This window comes from Akebia trifoliata, chromosome 10 (genome assembly GCF_017979445.1).
Source record: "Akebia trifoliata isolate Shusen 1 chromosome 10, ASM1797944v1, whole genome shotgun sequence".
Classification (NCBI taxonomy): domain Eukaryota; kingdom Viridiplantae; phylum Streptophyta; class Magnoliopsida; order Ranunculales; family Lardizabalaceae; genus Akebia; species Akebia trifoliata.
In genome coordinates, this window is record NC_141384.1 from 5,849,369 (window position 1) to 5,874,708 (window position 25,340).

General features: G+C 34.0%; 3 protein-coding genes across 3 annotated transcripts; all 3 read left to right on the forward strand.

Annotated features, from left to right (window-relative positions):
• Window positions 1–1,734: 1,734 nt before the first annotated feature.
• Window positions 1,735–4,662, forward strand: LOC147392952 (uncharacterized). The gene is made up of 3 exons (XM_086456566.1): window positions 1,735–2,843; window positions 2,922–3,018; window positions 4,014–4,662. Exons 1-3 carry the CDS (start codon window positions 2,141–2,143, stop codon window positions 4,570–4,572), a joined length of 1,359 nt encoding a protein of 452 aa, XP_086312692.1. The 5' UTR covers window positions 1,735–2,140; the 3' UTR covers window positions 4,573–4,662.
• Window positions 4,663–14,088: 9,426 nt separating this feature from the next.
• On the forward strand, window positions 14,089–18,021 carry LOC147392953 (uncharacterized). Its single transcript, XM_086454921.1, has 3 exons — window positions 14,089–16,042; window positions 16,119–16,215; window positions 17,309–18,021. The coding sequence occupies exons 1-3, from the start codon at window positions 15,340–15,342 to the stop codon at window positions 17,865–17,867; spliced, it is 1,359 nt and encodes a 452-aa protein (XP_086311047.1). The 5' UTR covers window positions 14,089–15,339; the 3' UTR covers window positions 17,868–18,021.
• A 5,037-nt stretch (window positions 18,022–23,058) lies between these two features.
• Window positions 23,059–24,886, forward strand: LOC147392954 (uncharacterized). Its single transcript, XM_086455056.1, has 2 exons — window positions 23,059–23,179; window positions 23,875–24,886. Exons 1-2 carry the CDS (start codon window positions 23,112–23,114, stop codon window positions 24,284–24,286), a joined length of 480 nt encoding a protein of 159 aa, XP_086311182.1. The 5' UTR covers window positions 23,059–23,111; the 3' UTR covers window positions 24,287–24,886.
• Window positions 24,887–25,340: the final 454 nt, after the last annotated feature.

A 25,340-nucleotide genomic window follows, 5' to 3' on the forward strand; every position in this document is an offset into this window, starting at 1 on the left:
TTTTGGAATTAATTAGGGGCAACTATACATGAGCATTAGTCGTGTGATCAAGTCAGGATGGATCAAGATGATTTGATGGTGTGTGTAGCTAATGATTCAAAAAGGTTAATGGTTGTTTGCAATATTAATAAACAAGTGTCTGAGTCATGTAAATTCAAGTTTGAGGTAGAGTTGCATCCCATACACATGTGATGCAAAGTTCAAGACAAGTACAATTTCTCTCCAAGGTGGTTCTTATATGTAGGTCAAGGTGGAGTAATGGGGACATGTGATAGATTATTGTCTCACGTCTTTGGTGTGGCATAATTCAAGCTAATGTGGAGATTGTTGTGCAATTGTCTTGTATTCTCTTTCTTTTTTATGACAAACTATTTACAACTGATATAAAAATATTTATATTGGGTTGAGATATTCTAACCCAAGCTCAACTCATATTCTACATAACTCAACCTAGGCTCTCCCATCAATCTAGTTGAGCCCAAGTTGAGTTTGAGCAGCACACCTAGGTTACAACCCTACGACATTGCCAATCCAACTCCACAACCCTTTTAATTTCACTGAAAAGCTCAAATCCACGAAACTCCAAAATTTAAAATTAAAATTCAATGGTAAAAAATAATAATTTGTTGAATTTCATTTTCGACAACCCTGTGGCATCGGATAATGTTTATGGATTTTACAAGGTGAGCTCAATGACCTTAGTAAGAGTTGAAATTTGACTAAATTAGTAAGGCTAGTCATACTCCTTATTATATGGTATTTCAATAAGGTTAATTTGTATATGGTCAAGTTAGTCAAGTCTCCAACATGGTTTTAAATCTCGGTTGGACGTCTCGTCTTGTTCATGGACGAGATCGAGATGACTCAGACGAGTCATCTCATCCCAACCGAGTTATCTCGATTATAAACTAGATTTTCCCTTTCAAAAAATCTAAAAAAGTAATATTAAAAAAAAGGTCGATGGCTACAATATCATATACATATTTATTATAATAAATATTTTAATAAAATTAGTAGATTTGTAAAAGAGGATTCAAATATCAATCATCAATAGGGAAGATGATTTGCCTCCAAATCAATTAAAACTAATGAAGAAGAGGTTTTTTTTTTTTTTAATACCTGGATGATGTTCAGCATGGTTGGTAAGGAGAACGTGATCCCACCCTAATTCACCCAACTAGTCAATAAGACAATATTAACTGAGCACATTAGTGAACCCTAGAGGTAAAGGTTCCCAGGGGGTTGGTTCGAATGACATGAACGCAAATTGGGCTTAGCATCACATGTAACATTAGCTTGGTACAACCTCAAAAACTAGATGATTTATGAGTTTGATCAAAGATCCCAATTATAATGAGATGGAATTTTATGCGATTTAAGCTCCCCCACGGACCAAGTCTTCTCATTTATGACTATATCTACAAGTACTTATTAGGGTGCGGATGAAGTGACATGGCTTGACTCACCCACCTCCAAATAGTGAAATGCGACTATTAAGCAATTAATGCACTGAAAAACTACAAATCCAACTTGAGAGTTTGCTTACAAGTAATGAACTTATCTTCCAAAACACTCAAGGACATTTCAATTACCCAATTCACTTTACATTTGGATCAACCATGTGGTGACATCTGTCTCTGAATTTCAACTATAAAAATCCCGTATTTAAGATTGGAGGAAGTGGGCATTCTCTTGAGCTTCCCCACATAAAGCATCAACTTCACTACTCAGCACTATCTTCATCAAGGTACCAATCAAATCTCATGGGATGAAAGTTATAAAAAGCGTCCATGGAAGGAGGGTTTTTGAAAAATAATAATAAAAATAGAGAAATCGTAGATTTTTTAGGATTTTCATTTAATTTTGAAGAGCTAAAGTGATAAAGGGGTTTGTAGAGATTGCTACATTTTTTTTCTTGATATTTGAATATTAAATCGTGTCGGCTGAGTCAACTTGACGAGTTTTAATATTTCACCCAAAATATTAAATATTAAACAAGGAAAAAAAAAAAAAAAGATTTTCATAATTTGAGCGGGAATTAGTTGATGTACGAAATAACATTAGAACTAACTTCTTTTTAACGCTCTCTGTTCTACAATCTATTTCCAAGATTTAGGGTTTTTCAAGACTGATTGCAGAGATGAATCTGAGCAGTACCAATGCCGAAGCTACAATGCTCATGGAAGAGATGCAGATCACAATAAAAGAACTCCAAGAATCTGAATTTTACCTCAAAATTCTTGATCAGTTTCAAAATAATCAATCGATCCAGAACCAAATCAAGCGTGTAATTGGCTCCAATTCGAAATTGCAGATGGTGATCTACTCTCTAGGCAGTATAGAATTCAACTATAAATCACAATTTCAACTCTCTTTAGCTATCTTGTTGAAGCAAGATTTTCCTTGTTTGATCGAAGGAATTGAAGTTTACGATCCAGTTACTTCTCCAAATGATGCTAAAGTCATGGAGGAATTAGGTTGTAAAGTTCTTTCGATTAACGAATATTGTGGAAGGAAGATTGAAAATCCAACATTGTTCTTCATGCCTTGTCCAAATCATGAACACATCGGAAACTTGTTGGAGGCAAATTGGTGCCCTAATGGACTTAATCAAATCATTCTATTAACGGACAACTTCAAAGGAGTGATGGATGGTTTGAAAGATTCAGCTGAAATTGATGAGAATGTTAAAGAAAGATTGGATTACATTAAAGCTGTTTTGAATCATACGATCGCGTTTGAAATCCATGGTGATGAATTCGATTATAGAAACCCTTTTTATTCGATTGCTTGGCATTTCTTTGATTTCTGTCCTCAAATCCACATGGATTCGTTGTTGCCTGGTACGTTTCTTGTATTTTCTCTCTTTCTTCTTAATTATATTTTTGATTGTTAATTTGTTTATTTTTTCTTAATTGGAGATAATCCTTCCAAGGAGAAAAGATTGGAAATGAGACTGAAAAGGGAAAAGGAGAATGATCTTTTCGCGAGAAACCAAAGTCTTGAAAGTCTTATGAGGTAAAATTCTTAAACCGACTCAATCATCTATTGTTTGATACATTTACATTGCTTCAATTTGATCTTGTTTTGGTTTGTTGTGGACTACTAATTGTCTCTCAAGCTTTAACTTCTACATACATTCGTTTCAATTAGAACTGTGACCAGTTTTTGGCGAGTAATTGAACAAATTTTGTTGAAAAAATTGATACATGGAGGCACAAAAGATAAATAAATTAATGCATATATTTGAATAAAAGTGATTTCCTTAAAATACCACAAGTGCGGAAAAGGTCCGAGGAAAACATTAAAATGTTGAAGTAACATTAAAATGGACATCGATTCTCACATTGCTGACGTGGATGTATGTACAGAACCATAGATGTTTTTCATTGAGATACAAGTGAAAAGCATCTATGGCTATGTGTGCACCTCCACATAAGCAATGTGAGAATCAATGTCCATTTCAATGTTACTTAAGCACGACTCTTTTGAATTTTGCAATCCCCCTTGGTAGAATCAAAGTAATGCACAACTGATTTAATCAAATAGAAAGGAAGGTAACATCATTTTTTCTCTCTATGTTATGTTATCTTGTACGATTTTGACCCATTTCACATCCATTATATAGGTCTGAATGTAAAAAACTCCACCCAACTTGTGGAAGGTGAAGGTCTATAGGTAAGATAGAGGGAATGTCTCTAGAGAGAAAAACTTGTTTTGCTTCTTAGAAATTTCAGAAGTTCTCACCAATTTTTTTTCTGTTTTCAAGCATAAAACATAGGTTGTAAGGTTCAAGCATTTACAAAATCATCAAAACTTGTTTTGCCCAACCACCATCTGAAGAAATGAAGGATAAAGATTCATATTTAAGGCAAAATTAAAGGGCAAGCATTGTATTTATTTTTGACTTCTATTAAGTAATGTAATTCATCTCTTTGTCGCCCTTTTACCATTTTGTGTTAATGTTCTTCTTATATATTATAAATTACTAAAGTCCCTTCTTTGATCGGCAGTCATAGCAAGGAGATGGCCGCTATTCCATTCGAAGGCTATACTGACAATTACATTGTATCTCGTGATGATTGGTCAATTGTATATCATATGCAACGGTGTCCAAGTAGGCTTCGAAGTTCATGGCTTCCCCCTTGCACTGGCTGGGTCAAGCTAAATTTCAGTGGTAAAGGTAGCGATGGTGTCAACCAAGCAGGTTATGGTGGAACTTTCTACAATGAGCACAAGGTGTGTCTAGCTAGCTATGCTGGCCCTCTCAATGATGCTGACCCAACTTTTGCAAATGCAGAGGCCTTGAGACAAGGCTTGCAATGTCTCAAGAACTTGTCGTTTATTACGAAATTGATTGTGGAGGGAGATGACCTTAGCATCATTCGATGGGCTAACAGTGGCATTGATCCCCCTGAGAGATTGAGGGAAGCCTTTAATGATATACGAGGAATGTTTTTAAGCATTGAGTGCGTAATGCTACATGTTTACAAGGAAGCAAACAAAGTGGCGATTGAATTAGCAGAGAAGGGGACTGAATTGCTTGGCCATCGTTTTTGGGTGAATCCATAGTAAAGGTGCAAGGTGATGACCATTTTTGTTTTTGTTTGATATAGTTTGTATATGTTGAGCTCGACTTAGAACCTTATAGATGCTTTTGAAAGATAAAAGTCCATTCTTAATAGTATTTCTTTTTGAAATAAGTATACAAATTTGTTGGTTACTCTACAAAGATGAAGTTCTTATATTATATGATTTTTTTAATTTTTTAATTTTGGGGAACCTTCCGTGCACCCGACTAATACACCCCCACCCCTACGCGGCATTTTTTGGGATCAATCCCAGATGCTGGCCCTAAGGGGAGATTCTTGAGGCATGGTCACCAAACCCTGTGGTTTAATATGAATTATTTTTAGGGAAAATTACTTAAAGGACCATTGTGAAGGGATTTCTTTCTAAATAGTCCCTAAATTTTTGCTGGTAGCTTGGCAAGACATTTAAACTTTTCTTTTCTAAATGGTCCCTTATTATTGCCGAACTCACCGCTTTTTTATTTATTGTCGAGGTCATTACTTTTTATGTAAAAAGTGGTGAACTCAACACTAGTAAAACTCACCCATTTTTAATTTTAAAGTTTTTTCAACCAAAATACATGGAAAGATCAACTAGAAACTTGAGATAACAACTTGTTTAGATGGTTTCAACCCAAAAGAATCATTCTTGATCGATTTTCATCTAAAAACTAAGAAGAACGTGGAAAAATCCAAGTTTTTTTATATAGATCTTCAAAATGTTTGAAAATCCTCTTGAAAATCATTTCTTCTTTCTTCTTAAATTCTTTCCAACGAAATGAAGTCTCCGAAACTTGATTGAGATACTGAAAATCCAATAATTTTATATGAAAATGATGAATTCGAACAATTAGGAAATTTAATCATGAGAAATGTGGGAGACGAGGTCCAGCGATGATTACGAAAAGAAAGGTTTACTAAATGGACTACTAAGCATATATGAAATTACAAATCCAACTCAAGAGTTTGCTTACAAGTAATGAGCATATCTTCTAAAACACTAAACATCTCAATTACCCGATTCACTTTACACCTGGATCAACCATGTAGTGACATCTGTCTCCGGATTTCAACTATAAAAATCCCATATTCAAGATTGGAGGAAGTGGATATTCTCTTGAGCTTCCCCACATGAAACATCTTTCTACAACTCCACTATTCATCTTCTTTTTCATTAATTTTCTTTCCGTTTTCTTGGTCATCGTTACTTTACTAACTAAATCTTCGGAGGATATTTGACATGCACTGCACTAGGGTCCCCTATCTTCTTGCTTTAACCAATCAGAACCATTGAAGCCTTGAAAAGAAGACTTGTCAATCAAGATCATCACCAGCACTATCTACATCAAGGTACCAATCAAATCTCATGGGGTGGAAGTCATAAAAAGCCTCCATGGAAAGGGGGTTTTTGAAAAATAATAATAAAAATAGAGAAATCTTAGATTTTTAGAGATTGCTTCATTTTTTTTTCCTGATATTTTAACGCATGGAATAGGAAATAATGATAATCTCATTTATCTCTTATGAGGTTTGCGAAATCTCGACTTAGATATCACACTTGTCTAATGAAAGAGTATGATATTTAAGCCCAACCTTATTTTTGTATTGTTTAGCAACGAAGTCAAGATGACTCATCAGAGATTTAAAATCATGGACTCAAGTAAGTTTTCTTTTTTTTAACTTATGAAAATTTTGAAGAATATACTAAAAATGTTATGAATTTTCTTAGCAAACCCCATTATCTTCAAGTTCCCTAAAATTCTTTATCTCCTTCTTGACATTTGAATATTAAAGAAACCAATCGTGTCGGCTGAGTCAACTTGACGAGTTTTAATACTACACCCAAAATATTAAATATTAAACAAGAAAAAAAAAACTACAAATAGTGAAATGTGACTATTAAGCATTTAATGCACTAAGAAACTACAAATCCAACTCGAGAGTTTGCTTACAAGTAATGAGCATATCTTCTAAAACACTAAGGAAATCTCAATTACCCAATTCACGTTACACCTGGATCAACCATGTAGTGACATCTGTCTCCGGATTTCAACTATAAAAATCCCATATTCATGATTGGAGCAAGTGGACATTCTCTTGAGCTTCCCCACATGAAGCATCTTTCTACAACTCCACTATTCATCGTGGTGATTGAATTAGCAGAGAAGGGGACTGAGTTTCTTGACCATCGTTTTTGGGTGAATCCATGGTAAAGGTGCAAGGTGATGACCATTTTTGTTTTTGTTTGATATATAGTTTGTATACATTGAGCTCGATTTAGAACCTTATAGATGCTTTTGAAAGATAAAAGTCCATTCTTAATATTGAAATAAGTATACAAATTTGGTGGTTACTCTACAAAGATGAAGTTCTTATATTATATGATTTTTTTTAATTTTGGGAAACTTTCCCGGCACCCCCCCCCCCCCCCCCCCCTACCTGGCATTTTTTGGGATCAATCCCAAAGGCTGGCCCTAAGGGGAGATTCTTGAGGCATGGTCACCAAACCCTGTGGTTTAATATGAATTATTTTTAGGGAAAATTACTTAAAGGACCCTCGTGAAGGGATTTCTTTTTAAATAGTCCCTGAAATTTGGCTGGTAGCTTGGCAAGATATTTAAACTTTTCTTTTTAAATGGTCCCTTATTATTGCCGAACTCGCCGCTTTTTTATTTATTATCGAGGTCATCACTTTTTATATAAAAAGTGGTGAATTCGGCTCTAGTAAAACTCACCCATTTTTAATTTTGAAGTTTTTTCAACTAAAATACATGGAAAGATCAACTAAAAAATTGAGATAACAACTTGTTTAGATGATTTCAACCTAAAAGAATCATTCTTGATTGATTTTCATCTAAAAACAAAGAAAAAAGTGGAAAAATCCAAGTTTTTTTTTATATATACATCGTCAAAATGTTTGAAAATCTCCTTAAAAATGATTATTTTTTTTTCTTAAATCATTTCCAACGAAATGAAGTCTCTGAATTTTGATTGAGATACTAAAAAACCAATAGTTTTATATGAAAATGATGAATTTGAACAATTAGGAAATTCAATCATGAGAAATGTGAGAGATGAGGTCTAGAGATGATTTCGAAAAGAAAGGTTTACTAAATGGACTACTAAGAAACCGCCCAAATTTTAAGACTATTTACAAAGAAGTCCCTCTGTGAAAGTCCTTTCAGTAATTTTTCGTTATTTTTATTGTAGGCAACATGGATATTAGGACTAGCTAGTCATAGATCACTTAGAAGAAGTAATTGATAATCTTGTTACCAAAAGCCAACTTTAACGACAATAGTTATTTTAGAAAAAATAAAAGAGTCGTGCAAATCTGACTACCCCACGTGCTACGCTCAATGACTCTCTTGAAATTGCAGATTTATACGCTTTGGGATACATGATTCTCTCAGGATACACTTTTTTTATGAGGAAGTGTCGTTGTGTATCTTGAGGCATACATATCTATGTCTCCCGAACTTGTCACATAAAGAGAGTCGATTGAGTGTGACACGTGGGATAGTCAGATTATCACGATTCAAAATAAAAATCAAGAGTTTATGAAAAGAGGTGGAGATTGAGGGTATTTATACAGGGGGCGGTTCAAGGGACATATGTAAAAACAATGGTTTTTCAAAATATGGGTTAGAAGTTTTGGATTGAGCTGATTTTTTGCGAGGATGGTCACTATGATGAGAAGATCATCCTCACAAAAAATCAGCTCAATCTGAAACTTCTAAATCGATCAAAAGTGATTTACAAATTATTGACAAACATTGGCAAAAAATCGATGGTCCACATTCTAAATCACTTTTAATGGGGTTAGAAGTTTTAGATTTGACTGATTTTTTTTTCCGGATGATCTTCCCATCATAGAGATCGTCCTCACAAAAAATCAGTTCAATCCAAAACTTATAACCCATATTTTGAAAATTTATTAATGTTACATTGTTTTTACATATGGCCTTGATCCTAACCCATTTATATAATTTTGTATTTTTTTGAATTAATTGTCGTGTTCTGTTTTCTAGCACTCTGGTGTAGAGCTCACTCTTAAGTACGCGTGTGTTTGATGAAGAAATCGTCACCATCTCTCTCTCTCTCTCTCTCTCTCTCTCTCTCTCTCTCTCTTTGTCTGTGCAACTAATGGAAACCGACTAAAGCACTTTATTTTATTTAAAAAACAAGTTCGTTACCCGAGCAAACCTTACTTAATGAATCAGGCTAGCATGACTCACTTAGTAATTGGGCCCACATAAATTATCAAATTAGAAATCCAACACCACAACCTATTAGATTTCATGTAAATAATCGAAATCAAAAGAAAATTATCAAAAAATAAACCTTTTTGAACTTTATCGGAGGTATTGAAAATAGATGGCTATTGAACTCCAAATTTCATTTTTTTTTTTTTTCAAAGTTCTTAAAATTTTGTCCAGATCATGTTTTTGGATGTCACAAATTCATGTCATTAGAATCCTCGCCAAGGTATCTTACGTAATAAGTTAATCTTATAAATTTGAATTTTATGACATAGATACCGACTTCAAGGTTTGTTAGGTAACAAACTTCCCAAAGGTATATTTTCTTGGAGATGTGTAGGAGAGTTTTTCTGATAAAAATACAACAGTTAGGTCAGTCGAGTAAGTCTCTCAAAGGGGAATTCTGATTTTCACCTAAACCACTAGAATGGTCATTAATCATGACACCAATGTTATAGTGATGATGATGATGGTAAAATGGATGGTGATGATGATAGTTTTGATGTTAGATTTAATTAATTTATAAAAAAGAATCAAGATCAATGAGTCATGGTTTTATATAAAAAAAAATTGGTAAAACTACATGTAAGAATATAAGGGGAAACTAAAATATTTACAAAATGAGTCGTGTTACACTGGCTGCATTGAACACTTCATTCAACACTAAGTTGACATGGTAATGCTCAAATAATCATAGATTTTTTTTCTTGAGATACAAGTTAAAAAATCAATGGTATGACAATCCAACTCAGTGTTGAATGCAGTGTCCAACGCAAGCAATCCCTCATTTTCCTTAAAAAAAATTGAGGTAGGCTTGCCGGAAAAAAAGGAGAGTTAGCACCGCACAGTGACACATCTTTTTTGGTTTAGAGTAGGGATCCAGTCAAGTGTCCGTTCCTAACCAATGTTAGGTGGCACCTCATTTTATGCCACATGGCCTTTTTCAGGACCCATTGACCGTATGAATATGTGGCCCATCCCTTGGTGAACCTACATATCGGAACTCATAGTGTTTGATAACTTGTATCCACTAGATCTAAATTCTTGAAAAAGAATTTAAATTCAACAAAAAAGAAATCATTCTTCAGACAAAACTATTATCAATTAATTCACATCACAAATCAAGCTAATCTTTGAGGTGTAGATTCACCAAGGGATGGACCATGTGTAGAAAAGTCGGTGTGTGAATGGATTCTCTCTATTATACAGTTATATTGACCAATATATCATCTCCATTTTATCCTCGCACTTATCGAGAGCTTATTTGTCCATCTCTCTTTCTAGGACTTAAAATTACAATAGAATTTAAAATTCAAAATTTTAACTTTTACCAATATATCACCATTTTCGATGTTGGTTTTCTAAGAGACTTTTTTTTTTCTTTCTTTCTTTCTTATTATTATTATTATTATTATTATTATTATTATTATAATATTATAATTTTTGGATTATGAATACCACTTCTACTAAGGTTTAGAGACACCACCATTCATATTTGTAAAAGGGTGTGAATGGTCACCCTATGTACATTTTTAGAAAAAGTGTCATGTTTGACGTTTAACGACTTTCGATGGGATAAGCTAGTAATCAACTTGAGATCAGGGTAAGCGGCTCGATTGGAAAAAAATGAAGGTGTTAGGCATCATTTTCACCTTACCAAGTGGTGGTAACCTCAACACAACTTGATTATTTTTGGATGAAAATGCAAATAAAATAAAGTGTCACGTATCGACGACTTGTACCCTAAGTAGGGATTTATTATCGGCATTAGCTTATAAGGATTATCCCATCGAAGGAGATGATCCTAATGAGCATTAACCTTGAAAATAACACATATTTGAAAAGTGCTGGCTTTAATTACAGGTCCATTCTCATGAGTCGAGAAGAACTCGAATGCCGATTGCCTCAAAACGATTTGAAGAATTAAATCAATTTTGATTTGAAAGTGGTTACAACCCCCATATTTTCAATTGAACCAAAGTCTGATCTATCGGAGATAGGGGAGGGAGAGCATTACATCTTAGAAACTTTATAGTAATAAAAACTAAAAAAAAGGAAGGGGGTAGTAAAAGATGGATATGGAAAAGGTAGAGAGAGAAAGAGAAATAGGGGATTTGTGTTCCTTTAACCCACCTTGAAGCTTCAAAGTCTTCTTTCTTTTCTCCCTTCTTTTTCTTCTTAAATCCTTCTTGAGTCCTTAGTAAAGTATGCGAATATATTTAGATTAATATGAGAATAGAGTAAAGGGGAGTTGAGAGAAGATTATTTATTTTTTTTTTTTTTTTTTTTTTTTGTCTAAGACTTGATACCCATTTTGAAAATGTATAAGGTATTTATAAGCGTTTGAAGGTTACTTTAGGGATATAATGAGGTGAAGTATTGGAAAAGTAAAGAATGACATGGGTTTTAAAGGTAGGTGGGTATGAAATTTAAAGTGGGGGATGAGTGTAGTTGTGTAATGAGGGTAAATGGACAGTTTTTTTATCCAAATGTTTTAGATCCTACCTAAGCCATTTTGGTGGAGTGTTTGGTGAGCTGAGATGAGTGATGTGTAGTGGAGAGAATGGGGATGTAAGGAAGTGGTTTGTTGATGGAGTGTTAGTTAGGTTAAAGAAGAGTGGTGTTTAGATTAGGAAAATGGGTTGTGTAAAGGGTTAGTTGATTAAATTTTGGGAGGGTTAAGGGGATGATGTCATGTGTCAAAAAGGGACAGAGAGGTAAGGTGATTATATGAGTTGATTGGAGAGAATGAGTGTTTGATTTGAGAGGAGGGGTGTGGGTTAGGTTTGTAGATATGGATTTGTAAGTACTGATGATGGTAGGTTTAGAAAAGGGTATGGGTTGAGATGTGGGTAGATAATTTGTTAGAGAAAGATAATGGGGGTAGGTAGTTAGATAAGGGAGGTGAGTTGGGGTGATGACATCTGTCCCATTTTATGATTAAAGGGTGATTGGTGATATAGATAATGGTTTGTCGGTTAGGGTTATGGATTATGGATGTGGATTTGAAGTGGTTTGGGTTTTGGTGTTGGGCTTCAATTTTTGGAAGGTTGTAGGTTATTTCGGATTGGGTACGATTTATTTTAGGATGGAACTTAATGGTAGGTGATTTTTAATTTTTAGGGTTTGGATAATATGAAATTAGATTAGGTTAGTTTGGATAAGGTGAGAAATGATTTTTTGGTGCGTTGAGGGTTTATGGGCCTTAAGTGGGCTTAGGGTAGTTTTGATTTCGAGAGTGGAGCGGTGAAAGGTAAGGAAGGTGGGGGCACGCCAAGTTGCATCCTAAGTTTATTAATCCTTTTAGGAGTCTTAGGAATCCTCGGATTTGATTAAAATGCCATGTTTTGGTGAATTAGGCTTTTTAAGCCCGTTGACAAATTTTATTGAAAATATGATATTTTTGGACCTTTTAAGTGGGGGTCCATTCAAATTGGGGTGTCTACAATTATTATTTTTGAGATTTTGGGGATTTTGTTTCATCATTTTCCAACATCTTAGTCTTAGATTAATGTTTGCTATTTACCTTAAAGATATTTTAATTTCAAATGGTTAAACTATTTTAACCTATTTAGTCTCATCTTTAACATCTTAGAAATCCTTGCAGTTTCTATTTGAAAATCCATCATGAACTTATTTGGAATTCGTATTTTGTTTTTGAGGTTTGAAGGTTGAAGGATTCTTAATGGTTTCTCTCCCTAAAAAAAATTTAGGTAAAGTCGGATCCAATTATAATGAATTCAAAAAAATTAAATATGGTCTTAGTTAATAGGATCCGAATCAGATTCAAATTTGGGTCCAAATAAAAAGAATTGATTTCGAATATGGATATCCTCATATTTGACCCGAATCAAACCCATTTTATACCCTATCTAAGTCCATTAATATTCTTTAGAAGTATTATAATGACTCATTCACGAACTCATCAAGTTTGATTCAATCTAAATAATAGAACAACGTTAGTGGTATAATGTATTAGGGTTTGTGGGTGTGTACAGGTAAGGGTGCACACTGGATCGGGTAAATCTGATAACCGAACCAATCCGAAGCTTTTTAGATTAGATTGGTTTGGATTGAGCATGGTTTGGTTCAAGTACGGATTGTAAAAAAAAATCGAGATGACTCAGACGAGTTATCTCATCTCGATAGAGTTATCTCGGTTACAAACTAGATTTTCCCTTTCAAAAAATCTAAAAAAGTAATATCAAAAAAAAAAAAAAAAAAAAAAGGTTGATGTCTACAGTATCATAGACATATTTATTAAAATAAATATTTTAACAAATTTAGAAGATTTGTAAAATTATAACTACCCCAATCCATTATGACAGAGCAATAGATCCTCACAAAAATTGACTTAAATGAGTAGTAGCTCGCATAAGTTTAGCCTATTAGTTCTTTGCAACAAAAGAGGATTCAAATATTGATCATCAATAGGGAAGATGATTTGCCTCCAAATCAATCAAAACTGAAGAAGAAAGGGTTTTTTTTTTTTTTTTTTTTTGGTTTTAGAAACCAGATTATGAAGTGTGGAGTCTATTTTCGTCACGCTTTATGAAAAAGGCACAAGTCACCAAAGAAGGAGTAAACATGCGCCCCAAGGTAAAATACAAAATTAAAAATTGCCAATATCAAAGGATTACCTAAGCAAAAATGAGAATTTACCAATGCTAGATTTAATACTTGGATGAGGTTCAGTACAGTTGGTAAGGAGAACGTGATCCCACCCTAATTTACTAGTTAGTCAACAAGACAATATTAACCAAGCACACTAGTGAACCTTAGACGTAAAGGTTCCCAGGGGGATGGTTCAAATGACATGAACGCAAATTGGGCTTAGCATCACCTGTCACATTAGTTTGGTACAACATTAAAAACTAGTACATCTCAATTACTAAATTCACTTTCCAATTATAACGAAGTGGAATTTAATGCGATTTGAGCTTCTCCAAGGGCCAAATCTTCTCATTTATGACTATATTTACAAGTACTTATCAAGGTAGGGATGACTGTGACATAGCCTAATTCACCCACCCTCAAATAGTGAAATGTGACTAGTACATTTAATGCATTGAGAAACTACAAATCCAACTCAAGAGTTTGCTTACAAGTAATGAACATATCTTCTAAAACACTAAAAGACATGTCAATTACCCAATTCACTTTACACCTGGATCAGCCATGTGGTGACATCTTTCTCTGGATCTCAACTATAAAAGATCCCATATTCAAGACTGGAGGAAGTGAATATCTTAAACTTCCCCACATGAAACGTCTCTCTACAACAACTCCATTATTCATCCTCTTCTTTATCAATATCTTTTTCATTTTCTTGTTCACTGTCACTTTATTAACTAAATTTTCAGAAGATCTTTGATCGGCACCAAACTTCTCTCTACAACTCAAGAGTTTGCTTACAAGTAATGAACATATCTTTCAAAACACTCAAGGACATCTCAATTACTAAATTCACTTTACACTTGAATCAGTCATGTGGTGACATCTGTATCTGGATTTCAACTCTAAAAAATCCCATATTCAAGACTAGAAGAAGTGAACATTCTCTTGAACTTCTCCACATGAAACATCTCTCTACAACTCCATTATTCATCTTCATCAAAATCTTTTTTATTTTCTTAATTACCGTCACTTTACTAACTAAATCTTCGGAAGATCTTTGGTAGGCACCATATTAGGCCCCTATCTTCTTGCTTCAACTAGCCAAACCATTGAAGCCTTGAAGAAAAGACTTATCAATCAAGATCATTACTTGCATCATCTTCATCAAGGTACCAATCAAATCTCATGGGGTGGAAGTTATAAAAAGCATCCATGGAAAGAGGGTTTTTGAAAAATAATAATAAAAATAGAGAAATCTTATAATTTTAGGATTTTCTTTCAGTTTTGAAGTGACAAAGGGGTTTTGTAGAGATTGCTTCATTTTTTTTTTTTTTCTTGATATTTCAATGCATAGAATAGGAAATATCGGTAATCTCATTTATCTCGTATGAGATTTGCGAAATCTTGGCTTAGATATCATGCTTGTCTAACGAGATAGTGTAATATTTGAGTCCCACCTTATTTCCATATCGTTCAACAACAAAACCGAGATAACTCACTCGAGATTTCAAACCATGGTCTCAAGTAATTTTTTGTTTTTTTTTTTTTGAACTTATGAATTTAAAACCGAGTGCTATGGATTTTCTCAACAAAACGCATATCTTCAAGTTCCCTAAAATTCCTTATCTTCTTCTTGACATTTGAATATTAAAGAAAACAATCGCTGAGTCGACTTGACGAGTTTTAATACTCTTGACGAGTTTCAATACTACACCCAAAATATTAAATATTAAATATTAAACAAGATAAAAAAAAAAAAAAAAAGGTTTTTGTAATTTGAGCGGGAATTAGTTGATGTACAAAATAGGATTAGAACTAACTTCTTTTTAATTCTCTCTGTTCTACAATCTATTTCCAAGATTTAGGGTTTTTCAAGATTGATTGCAGAGATGAATCTGAGCAGTACCAATGCCGAAGCTACAATCCTCATGGAAGAGATGCAGATCACAATAAAAGAACTCCAAAAATCTGAATTTTACCTCAAAATTCTTGATCAGTTTCAAAATAATCAATCAATCCAGAACCAAATCAAGCGTGTAATTGGCTCCAATTCGAAATTTCAGATGGTGATCTACGCTCTAGGCAGTATAGAATTCAACTACAAATCACAATTTCAACTCTCGTTAGCTATCTTGTTGAAGCAAGATTTTCCTTGTTTGATCGAAGGAATTGAAGTTTATGATCCAGTTACTTCTCCAAATGATGCTAAAGTCATGGAGGAATTAGGTTGTAAAGTTCTTTCCATTAACGAATATTGTGGAAGGAAGATTGAAAATCCAACATTGTTCTTCATGCCTTCTCCAAATCATGAACACATCGGAAACTTGTTGGAGGCAAATTGGTGCCCTAATGGACTTAATCAAATCATTCTATTAACGAACAACTTCAAAGGAGTTGTGGATGGTTTGAAAGATTCAGCTGAAATTGATGAGAATGTTAAAGAAAGATTGGATTACATTAAAGCTGTTTTGAATCATACGATCGCGTTTGAAATCCATGGTGATGAATTAGATTATAGAAACCCGTTTTATTCGATTGCTTGGCATTTCTTTGATTTCTGTCCTCAAATCCACATGGATTCGTTGTTGCCTGGTACGTTTCTTGTATTTTCTCTCTTTCTTCTTAATTATATTTTCGATTTAATTTGTTTATTTTTTCTTACTTGAAGATAATCCTTCCAAGGAGAAAAGATTGGAAATGAGACTGGAAAGGGAAAAGGAGAATGATCTTTTCGTGGGAAACCAAAGTCTTGAAAGTCTTATGAGGTAAAATTCTTTAACCGACTCAATCATCTATTGTTTGATACATTTCAATTGCTTCAATTTGATCTTGTTTGGTTTGTTGTGGATTTCTAATTGTCTCTAAAGCTTTATCCCAATTTTTAGGGTCCAATTAAAATGAGTCTAGTCCTTCTGTTAAACCCTATCTCTGGTTAATACGTTCATATCTGCTTTAATTACCTCAATTTAGGTTCTTTTTTTTTTAAATCCACTCTTGCTCTTTTAGAATCTTTAACTTCGTCTTAATTAGAATTGTGACCAGTTTTTGGTGAGTAATTGAACAAATGTTTGTTGAAAAAAAAAATAGATATATGGAGGCACAAAAGATAAATAAATTAATGCATACATGCGAGTGCGGAAAAGGTCTGAGGAAAAAAATGTTTCAAGGCTATAAGGTAGTTGATGTCTCTGTTACCATTTTTGAATTATAAAATGCTGAAGTAACATTAAAATGGACATCGATTCTCACATTGCTGACGTGGATGTATGTACGGAACCATAGATGTTTTTCATTGAGATAAAAGTGAAAAGCATCTATGGCTATGTGTGCACCTCCACATAAGCAATGTGAGAATCGATGTCCATTTCAATGTTACTCCAGCACGACTCTTTTGAATTTTGCAATCACCCTCAGTAGAATCAAAGTAATGCCCAACTGATTTAATAAAATAGAAAGGAAGATAACATCATTTTCTCTCTCTATGTAAAAAACTCCACCCAACTTGTGGAAGGTGTAGGTTTATTAGTAAGATAGAAGGAATGTCTCGAGATGGAAAAACTTGTTTTTCTTCGTAGAAATTTCAGAAGTTCTCACCAATTTTTTTTCTGTTTTCAAGCATAAAACATAGGTTGTAAGGTTCAAGCATTTACAAAATCATCAAAACTTGTTTTGCCCAACCACCATCTCATGAAACGAAGGATAAAGTTTCATATTTAAGGTGAAATTCAAGGGCAAGCATTGTATTTATTTTCGACTTCTATTAAATAATGTAATTCATCTCTTGGTCGCCCTTTTACCATTTTGTGTTAATGTTCTTCTTATATTATAAATTACTAAAGTCCCTTCTTTGATCGGCAGTCATAGCAAGGAGATGGCCGCCATGCCATTCGAAGGCTATACTGATGATTACATCTTATCTCGTGATGATTGGTCAATTGTATATCATATGTATCGGTGTCCAAGTAGGCTTCGAAGTTCATGGTTTCCCCCTTACACTGGCTGGGTCAAGCTAAATTTCAGTGGTAAAGGTAGCGACGGTGTCAACCAAGCAGGTTATGGTGGAACTTTCTACAATGAGCACAAGGTGTGTCTAGCTAGCTATGCTGGCCCTCTCAATGATGCTGACCCAACTTTTGCAAATGCAGAGGCATTGAGACAAGGCTTGCAATGTCTCAAGAACTTGTCGTTTATTACGAAATTGGTTGTGGAGGGAGATGACCTTAGCGTCATTCGATGGGCTAACAGTGGCATTGATCCCCCTGCGAGATTGATGGAAGCCTTTAATGATATACGAGGAATGCTTTTAAGCATTGAGTGTGTAATGCTACATGTTTACAAGGAAGCAAACAAAGTGGCGATTGAATTAGCAGAGGAGGGGACTGAGTTTCTTGGCCATCGTTTTTGGGTGAATCCATAGTAAAGGTGCAAGGTGATGACCATTTTTGTTTTTGTTTGATATTAGTTTGTATACATTGAGCTCGATTTAGAACCTTATAGATGCTTTTGAAAGATAAAAGTCCATCCTTAATAGTATTTCTTTTTGAAATAAGTATACAAATTTGATGGTTACTCTACAAAGATGTTCTTATATTATATGATTTTTTTTAATTTTGGGGAACCTTCCGTGCACCCGACTAATACACCCCCACCCGTCATTTTTTGGGATCAATCCCAGAGGCTGGCCCTAAGGGGAGATTCTTGAGGCGTGGTCACCAAACCTTGTGGTTTGATATTAATTATTTTTAGGGAAAATTACTTAAAGGACTCTCGTGGAGGGACTTCTTTTTAAATAGTCATTAAATTTTTGTTGGTAGCTTGGCAAGACATTTAAACTTTTCTTTTCTAAATGGTCCCTTATTATTGCCGAACTCACCGCCTTTTCATTTAGTGTTGAGGTCATCACTTTTTAAGTAAAAAGTGGTGCACTCGACACTAGTAAAACTCACCCATTTTCCATTTTCAAATTTTTTCAACTAAATTTGGAAGATCAACTAAAAACTCGAGATAACAACTTTGTTTAGATGATTTCAACCCAAAAGAATCATTCTTGATTTATTTTCATCCAAAAAGTAACAAAAAAAAAAAAATGAAAAAATCCGAGTTTTTTTATTTATTATATGCATCTTCAAAATGTCTGAAAATGACTTCTTCTCTCTTCTTAAATCCTTTCCAACGAAATCGAGTCTCCAAAACTTGATTGAGATGCTAAAAATCCAATAATTTTAGATGAAAATGATGAATTCGAACAATTAGGGAATTCAATCATAAGAAATGTGGGAGATGAGGTCCAACGATGATTACGAAAAAGAAAGATTTATTAAATGAACTACTAAAAGACCGTCCAACAATTAGAGACTATTTAGAAAGAAATCCCTCTGTGAGGGTCCTTTAAGTAATTTTTCTTTATTTTTATTGTAGGCAATATGGATATTAGGACTGACTAGTTGTAGGCAATACACAAATAATCAAAGATTTTTTTTTCTTGAGATACAAGTTAAAAAATCAACGGTATGTTAATCCAACTCAGTGTTGAACGTAATGTCCAACGCAAGCAATCCATCATTTTCCTTACAAAAATTTGAGGTAGGCTTGCCATAAAAAAAAGGAGAGTTAGCACCGCACAGTGACACACATCTTTTTTGCTTTAAAGTAGGAATCCAGTTAGGTGTCCGTTCCTAACCAAGGTCAGATGGCACCTCATTTTATGCCACATGGCCATTTTCAGGATCCACTAACCGTATGAATATGTGGCCCATCCCTTGGTGAACCTACATACCGAAACTCATAGTGTTTGATAACTTGTATCCATTAGATCTAAATTCTTGAAAAAGAATTTAAATTCAACGAAAAAGAAATCATTCTTCGGATAATACTATTATCAATTGATTCACATCACGAATCAAACTAATCTTCGGGGTGTAGATTCACCAAGGGATGGACCATGTGTAGAAAAGTCAGCGTGCGAATGGAATCTCTCTATTATATATTTATACTGACCAATATATTATCTCCATTTTATCCTCGCCCTTATCGAGAGCTTATTTGCCCTTCTCTCTTTTGTAGGACTTAAAATTCAAAATTTTAACTCTTACCAATATATCACCATTTTAGATGTTGGTTTTCTAAGAGACTTTTTTTTTTTCTTTCTTTCTTTCTTAATTATTAGTATTATTTTTATTTATTTTTTTGTTGAGATTTTGGGGATTTTGTTCCATCATTTTCCAACCTATTAGTCTTAGATTAATGTTTGCTATTTACCTTTAAAATATTTTAATTTCAAATGGTTAAACTCTTTAACCTATCCAGTCTCATCTGAAACTCATCATCTTTAACATCTTAGAAATCCTTGTAGTTTCTATTCGAAAATCCATCATGTACTTATTTGGAATTCGTATTTGTTTTTGAGGTTTGAAGGTTGAAGGAATCCTAATGGTTTCTCTCCCTCAAGAAATTTAGGAAAAGTCGGATCCAATTTTAATGAATACAAAAAATTTGAATATGGTCTTAGTTAATAGGATCCAAATCAAATTCAAATTTGGGTCCAAATAAATTGATTTCGAATATGGATATACTCATATTTGACCCAGATCAAACCCATTTTAAACCCTATCTAAGTCCATTAATATTCTTTATAAGTATTATAATGACTCGCTCAGGAACTCATCAAGTTTGATTCAATCTAAATAAAATAACAACGTTAGTGTTATGATGTATTAGGGTTTGTGGGTGTGTACAGGTGGGGGTGCACACTGGATTAGGTAAATCTGATAACCGAACCAATCCGAAGCTTTTTGGATTGGATTGGTTCGGATTGAGCATGGTTTGATTCGGGTACAGATTATAAAAAAAATCGAGATGACTTGGACGAGTCATCTCATCTCAATCAAGTTATCTCGGTTATAAACTAGATTTTCCCTTTCAAAAAAATCTAAAAAAGTAATATAAAAAAAATGGTTGTAAAATTATAACTACCCCAATCAAGTATAACAGAGCAATAGATCCTCACAAAAATCGACTTGAATGAGCAGTAGCTTGCATAAGTTTAGCCCATTAGTTCTTTGCAACAAAAGAGGATTCAAAGATCGATCATCAATAGGGAAGATGATTTGCCTCCAAATCAATCAAAATTGAAGAAGAAAAGGGTTTTCTTTTTTGTTTATTTTGTTTTAGAAACCAGATTATGAAGTGTGGAGACTATTTTCATCACGCTTTATGAAAAAGGCACATGTCAGCAAAGAAGGAGTAGTGCCCCAAGGCAAAATACAAAATTAAAAATTACCAATGTCAAAGGATTACCTAAGCAAAAATGAGAGTTACCAATGCTAGATTTAGTACTTGGATGAGGTTCAGTATGGTTGGTAAGGAGAACGCGATCCCACCCTAATTTAGGGGTTAGTCAACAAGACAATATTAACCGACCACACTAGTGAACCCTATAGGTAAAGGTTCCCAAGGGGATGGTTCAAATGACATGAACACAAATTGGGCTTAGCATCACATGTCACATTAGCTTGGTACAACCTCAAAAAATAGATGATTCATGAGCTCAATCAAAGATCTCAATTATAACGAAGTGAAATTTAATGTGATCTGAGCTTCCTCACAGGCCAAATCTTTTCATTTATGACTATATTTACAAGTACTTTCCAAGGTAGGGATGAATGTGAAATAACTGATTCGCCCACCCCCAAATAGTGAAATGTGACTACTACATTTAATACATTGAGAAACTACAAATCCAACTCAAGAGTTTGCTTACAAGTAATGAATATATCTTCTAAAACACTCGAGGACATCTCAATCACCCAATTCACTTTACACCTAGATCAGTCATGTGATGACATCTGTATCTAGATTTCAACTATAAAAAATCTCATATTCAAGATTGGAGGAAGTGAACATTCTCTTGAACTTCCCCACATGAAACATCTCTCTACAACTCCACTATTCATCTTCTTCTTCATCAAAATATTTTTTTATTTTCTTGATCATCATCACTTTACTAACTAAATCTTTGAAAAATATTTGGTAGGCACCTATCTTCTTGCTTCAACCACCCAGAACCATTTAAGCCTTAAAATAAAAAATAAATAAAAAAAGACTTGTCAATCAAGATCATTACCAACATCATCTTCATCAAGGTACCAATCAAATCTCTTGGGGTGGAAGTTATAAAAAGCATACATGCAAAGAGGGTTTTTGAAAAATAATAATAAAAATAGAGAAATCTTATTATTCTAGAACTTTCTTTCAATTTTGAAGAGCTACAGTGACAAAGGGGTTTTGTAGAGATTGCTTCATTTTTTTTCTTGATATTTCAATGCATAGAATAGGAAATATCGGTAATCTCGTTTATCTCATCTGAGATTTGCGAAATCTCAGCTCAGATATCACGCTTTCTAACGAGAGAGTGTGATATTTGAGTCCCACCTTATTTCCATATCATTCAGCAACGAAACCGAGATGACTCGACCGAGATGACTCGCTCGAGATTTAAAACCATGGTCTCAAGTAAGTTTTTCTGTTTTTTTTTTTTTTTCCTTATGAATTTAAAACCGAGTGTCATGGATTTTCTTAACAAAACGCATATCTTCAAGTTCCCTAAAATTCCTGATCTACTTCTTGACATTTGAATATTAAAGAAAACAATCGCTGAGTCGACTTGACGAGTTTTAATACTACACCCAAAATATTAAATATTAAATATTAAACAAGAAAAAAAAAAAAGGTTTTCGTAATTTGAGCGGGAATTAGTTAATGTACAAAATAGGATTAGAACAAACTTCTTTTTAACTCTCTCTGTTCTACAATCTATTTCCAAGATTTAGGGTTTTTCAAGACTGATTGCAGAGATGAATCTGAGCAGTACCAATGCCGAAGCTACAATACTCATGGAAGAGATGCAGATCACAATAAAAGAACTCCAAGAATCTGAATTTTACCTCAAAATTGTTTGTCAGTTTCAAAATAATCAATCGATCCAGAACCAAATTAAGCGTGTAATTGGCTCCAATTCGAAATTTCAGATGGTGATCTATGCTCTAGGCAGTATAGAATTAAACTATAAATCACAATTTCAACTCTCTTTAGCTATCTTGTTGAAGCAAGATTTTCCGTGTTTGATAGAAGGAATTGAAGTTTACGATCCAGTTACGTCTCCAAATGATGCTAAAGTCATGAAGGAATTAGGTTGTAAAGTTCTTTCCATTAACGAATATTGTCGAAGGAAGATTGAAAATCCAACATTGTTCTTCATGCCTTCTCCAAATCATGAGCAAATCGGAAACTTGTTGGAGGCAAATTGGTGCCCTAATCGACTTAATCAAATCATTCTATTAACGAACAACTTCCAAGGAGTTGTGGATGGTTTGAATGATTCAGCTGAAATTGATGAGAATGTTAAAGAAAGATTGGATTACATTAAAGCTGTTTTGAATCATACGATCGCGTTTGAAATCCATGGTGATGAATTCAATTATAGTAACCCATTTTATTCGATTGCTTGGCATTTCTTTGATTTCTGTCCTCAAATCCACATGGATTCGTTGTTGCCTGGTACGTTTCTTGTATTTTCTCTCTTTCTTCTTAATTATATTTCGATCGTTAATCTGTTTATCTTTTCTTTATTGAAGATAATCCTTCCAAGGAGAAAAGATTGGAAATGAGACTGAAAAGGGAAAAGGAGAATGATCTTTTCCCGGGAAACCTAAGTCTTGAACGTATTATGAGGTAAAATTCTTAAACCGACTCAATCATCTATTGTTTGATACATTTCCATTTCTTCAATTTGATCTTGTTTTGGTTTGTTGTGGACTTCTAATTGTCTCTAAAGCTTTATCCCAATGTTTAGGGTCCAACTAAAATGAGTCTATCCTTCGGTTAAACTCTATCTTCAGTTAATATGTCCATATCTGCTTTCATTAGCTCAATTTACGCTCTTTTAGAATCTTTAACTTATACATACATTTGTTTTAATTAGACCTGTGGCCAGTTTTTGGTGAGTAATTGAACAAACGTTGTTGAAAAAAAATCGATATATGGAGGCACAAAAGATAAATAAATTAATGCATATATTCGAATGACAGTGATTTCCTCAAAAAACACGAGTGCGGAAAAGGTCTGAGGAAAAAATGTTTCGAGGATATAAGGTAGTCGATGTCTCTGTTACCATTTCTGTTTTCGGCGTAAGACATAGGTTGTAAGGTTCAAGCATTTACAAAATCATCAAAACTTGTTTTGCCCAACCACCATCTCATGAAACAAAGGCTAATGATTCATATTTAAGGTGAAATTAAAGAGCAAGCATTGTATTTATTTTTTCGACTTCTAGTAAATAATGTAATTCATCTCTTTGTCGCCCTTTTACCATTTTGTGTTAATGTTCTTATATTATAAATTACTAAAGTCCCTTCTTTGATCGGCAGTCATATCATGGAGATGGCAGCTGTTCCATTCGAAGTTTATATTGATGATTACATTTTAACTCGTGATGATTGGTCAATTGTATATAATATGTTTCGGTGTCCAAGTAGGCTTCGAAGTTCTTGGCTTCCCCCTTACACAGGCTGGGTAAAGCTAAATTTCAGTGGTAAAGGTAGCGATGGTGTCACCCAAGCAGGTTATGCTGGAACTTTCCACGATGAGCACAAAATGTGTCTAGCTCTCTATGCTGGCCCTCTCAATGATGCTGACCCAACTTTTGCAAATGCAGAGGCCTTGAGACAAGGCTTGCGATGTCTCAAGAACTTGTCGTTTATTACAAAATTGGTTGTGGAGGGAGATGACCTTAGCATCATTCGATGGGCTAATGGTGCATTGACCCCCCTGAGAGATTGAGGGAAGCCTTTTATGATATACGAGGAGTGTTTTTACGCATTGATTGTGTAATGCTACATGTTTACAAGGAAGCAAACAAAGTGGCGATTGAATTAGCGAAGAAGGGGACTGAGTTTCTTGACCATCGTTTTTGGGTGAATCCATAGTAAAGGTGCAAGGTGATGACTATTCTTGTTTTTGTTTGATATAGTTTGTATTTGTTGAGCTCGATTTAGAACCGTATGGATGCTTTTGAAAGATAAAAGTCCATTCTTAATAGTATTTCTTATTGAAATAAGTATACAAATTTGTTGGTCACTCTACAAAGATGAAGTGGTATATGATATGATTTTTTTAATTTTGGGGAACCGAGGTATCCGGGCCTCCTGAGGCACCCGACTAATACCCCTCCCTCCCCCTTACTAGGCCTTTTTTGGGATCAATCCCAAGGCTGGCCCTAAGGGGAGATTCTTGAGGCGTGGTCATCAAACCTTGTGGTTTGATAGGAATTATTTTTAGGGAAAATTATTTAAAGGACTCTCGTGGAGAGACTTTTTTCTAAATGGTCCCTAAATTTTTGTCTATAGCTTGGTAGGACATTTAAACTTTTCATTTCTAAATGGTCCCTTATTATTGGTGAATGCACCACTTTTTTGTTTACTGTTGAAGTCATTACTTTTTAAGTAAAAAGTGGTGAACTCAACACTAGTAAAACTCACCCATTTTCTATTTTCAAGTTTTTTTCAACTAAAATATATGGAAATATCAACTAAAACTCGAGATGACAACTTGTTTAGATGATTTCAACCCAAAAGAATTATTCTTGATCGATTTTCATCCAAAAACTAATTTAAAAAAATGAAAAAATCTACGTTTTTTTAATATATACATCTTCAAAATGTTTAAAAATGACTTCTTCTCTCTTCTTAAATCCTTTCCGACATAATGGAATCTCTGAAACTTGATTGAGATGCTAAAAATCCAATAATTTTAGTTGAAAATGATGAATTCAAACGATTAGGGAATTCAATCATGAGAAGTGCGAGGTCCAGCAATGATACAAAAAGAAAGATTT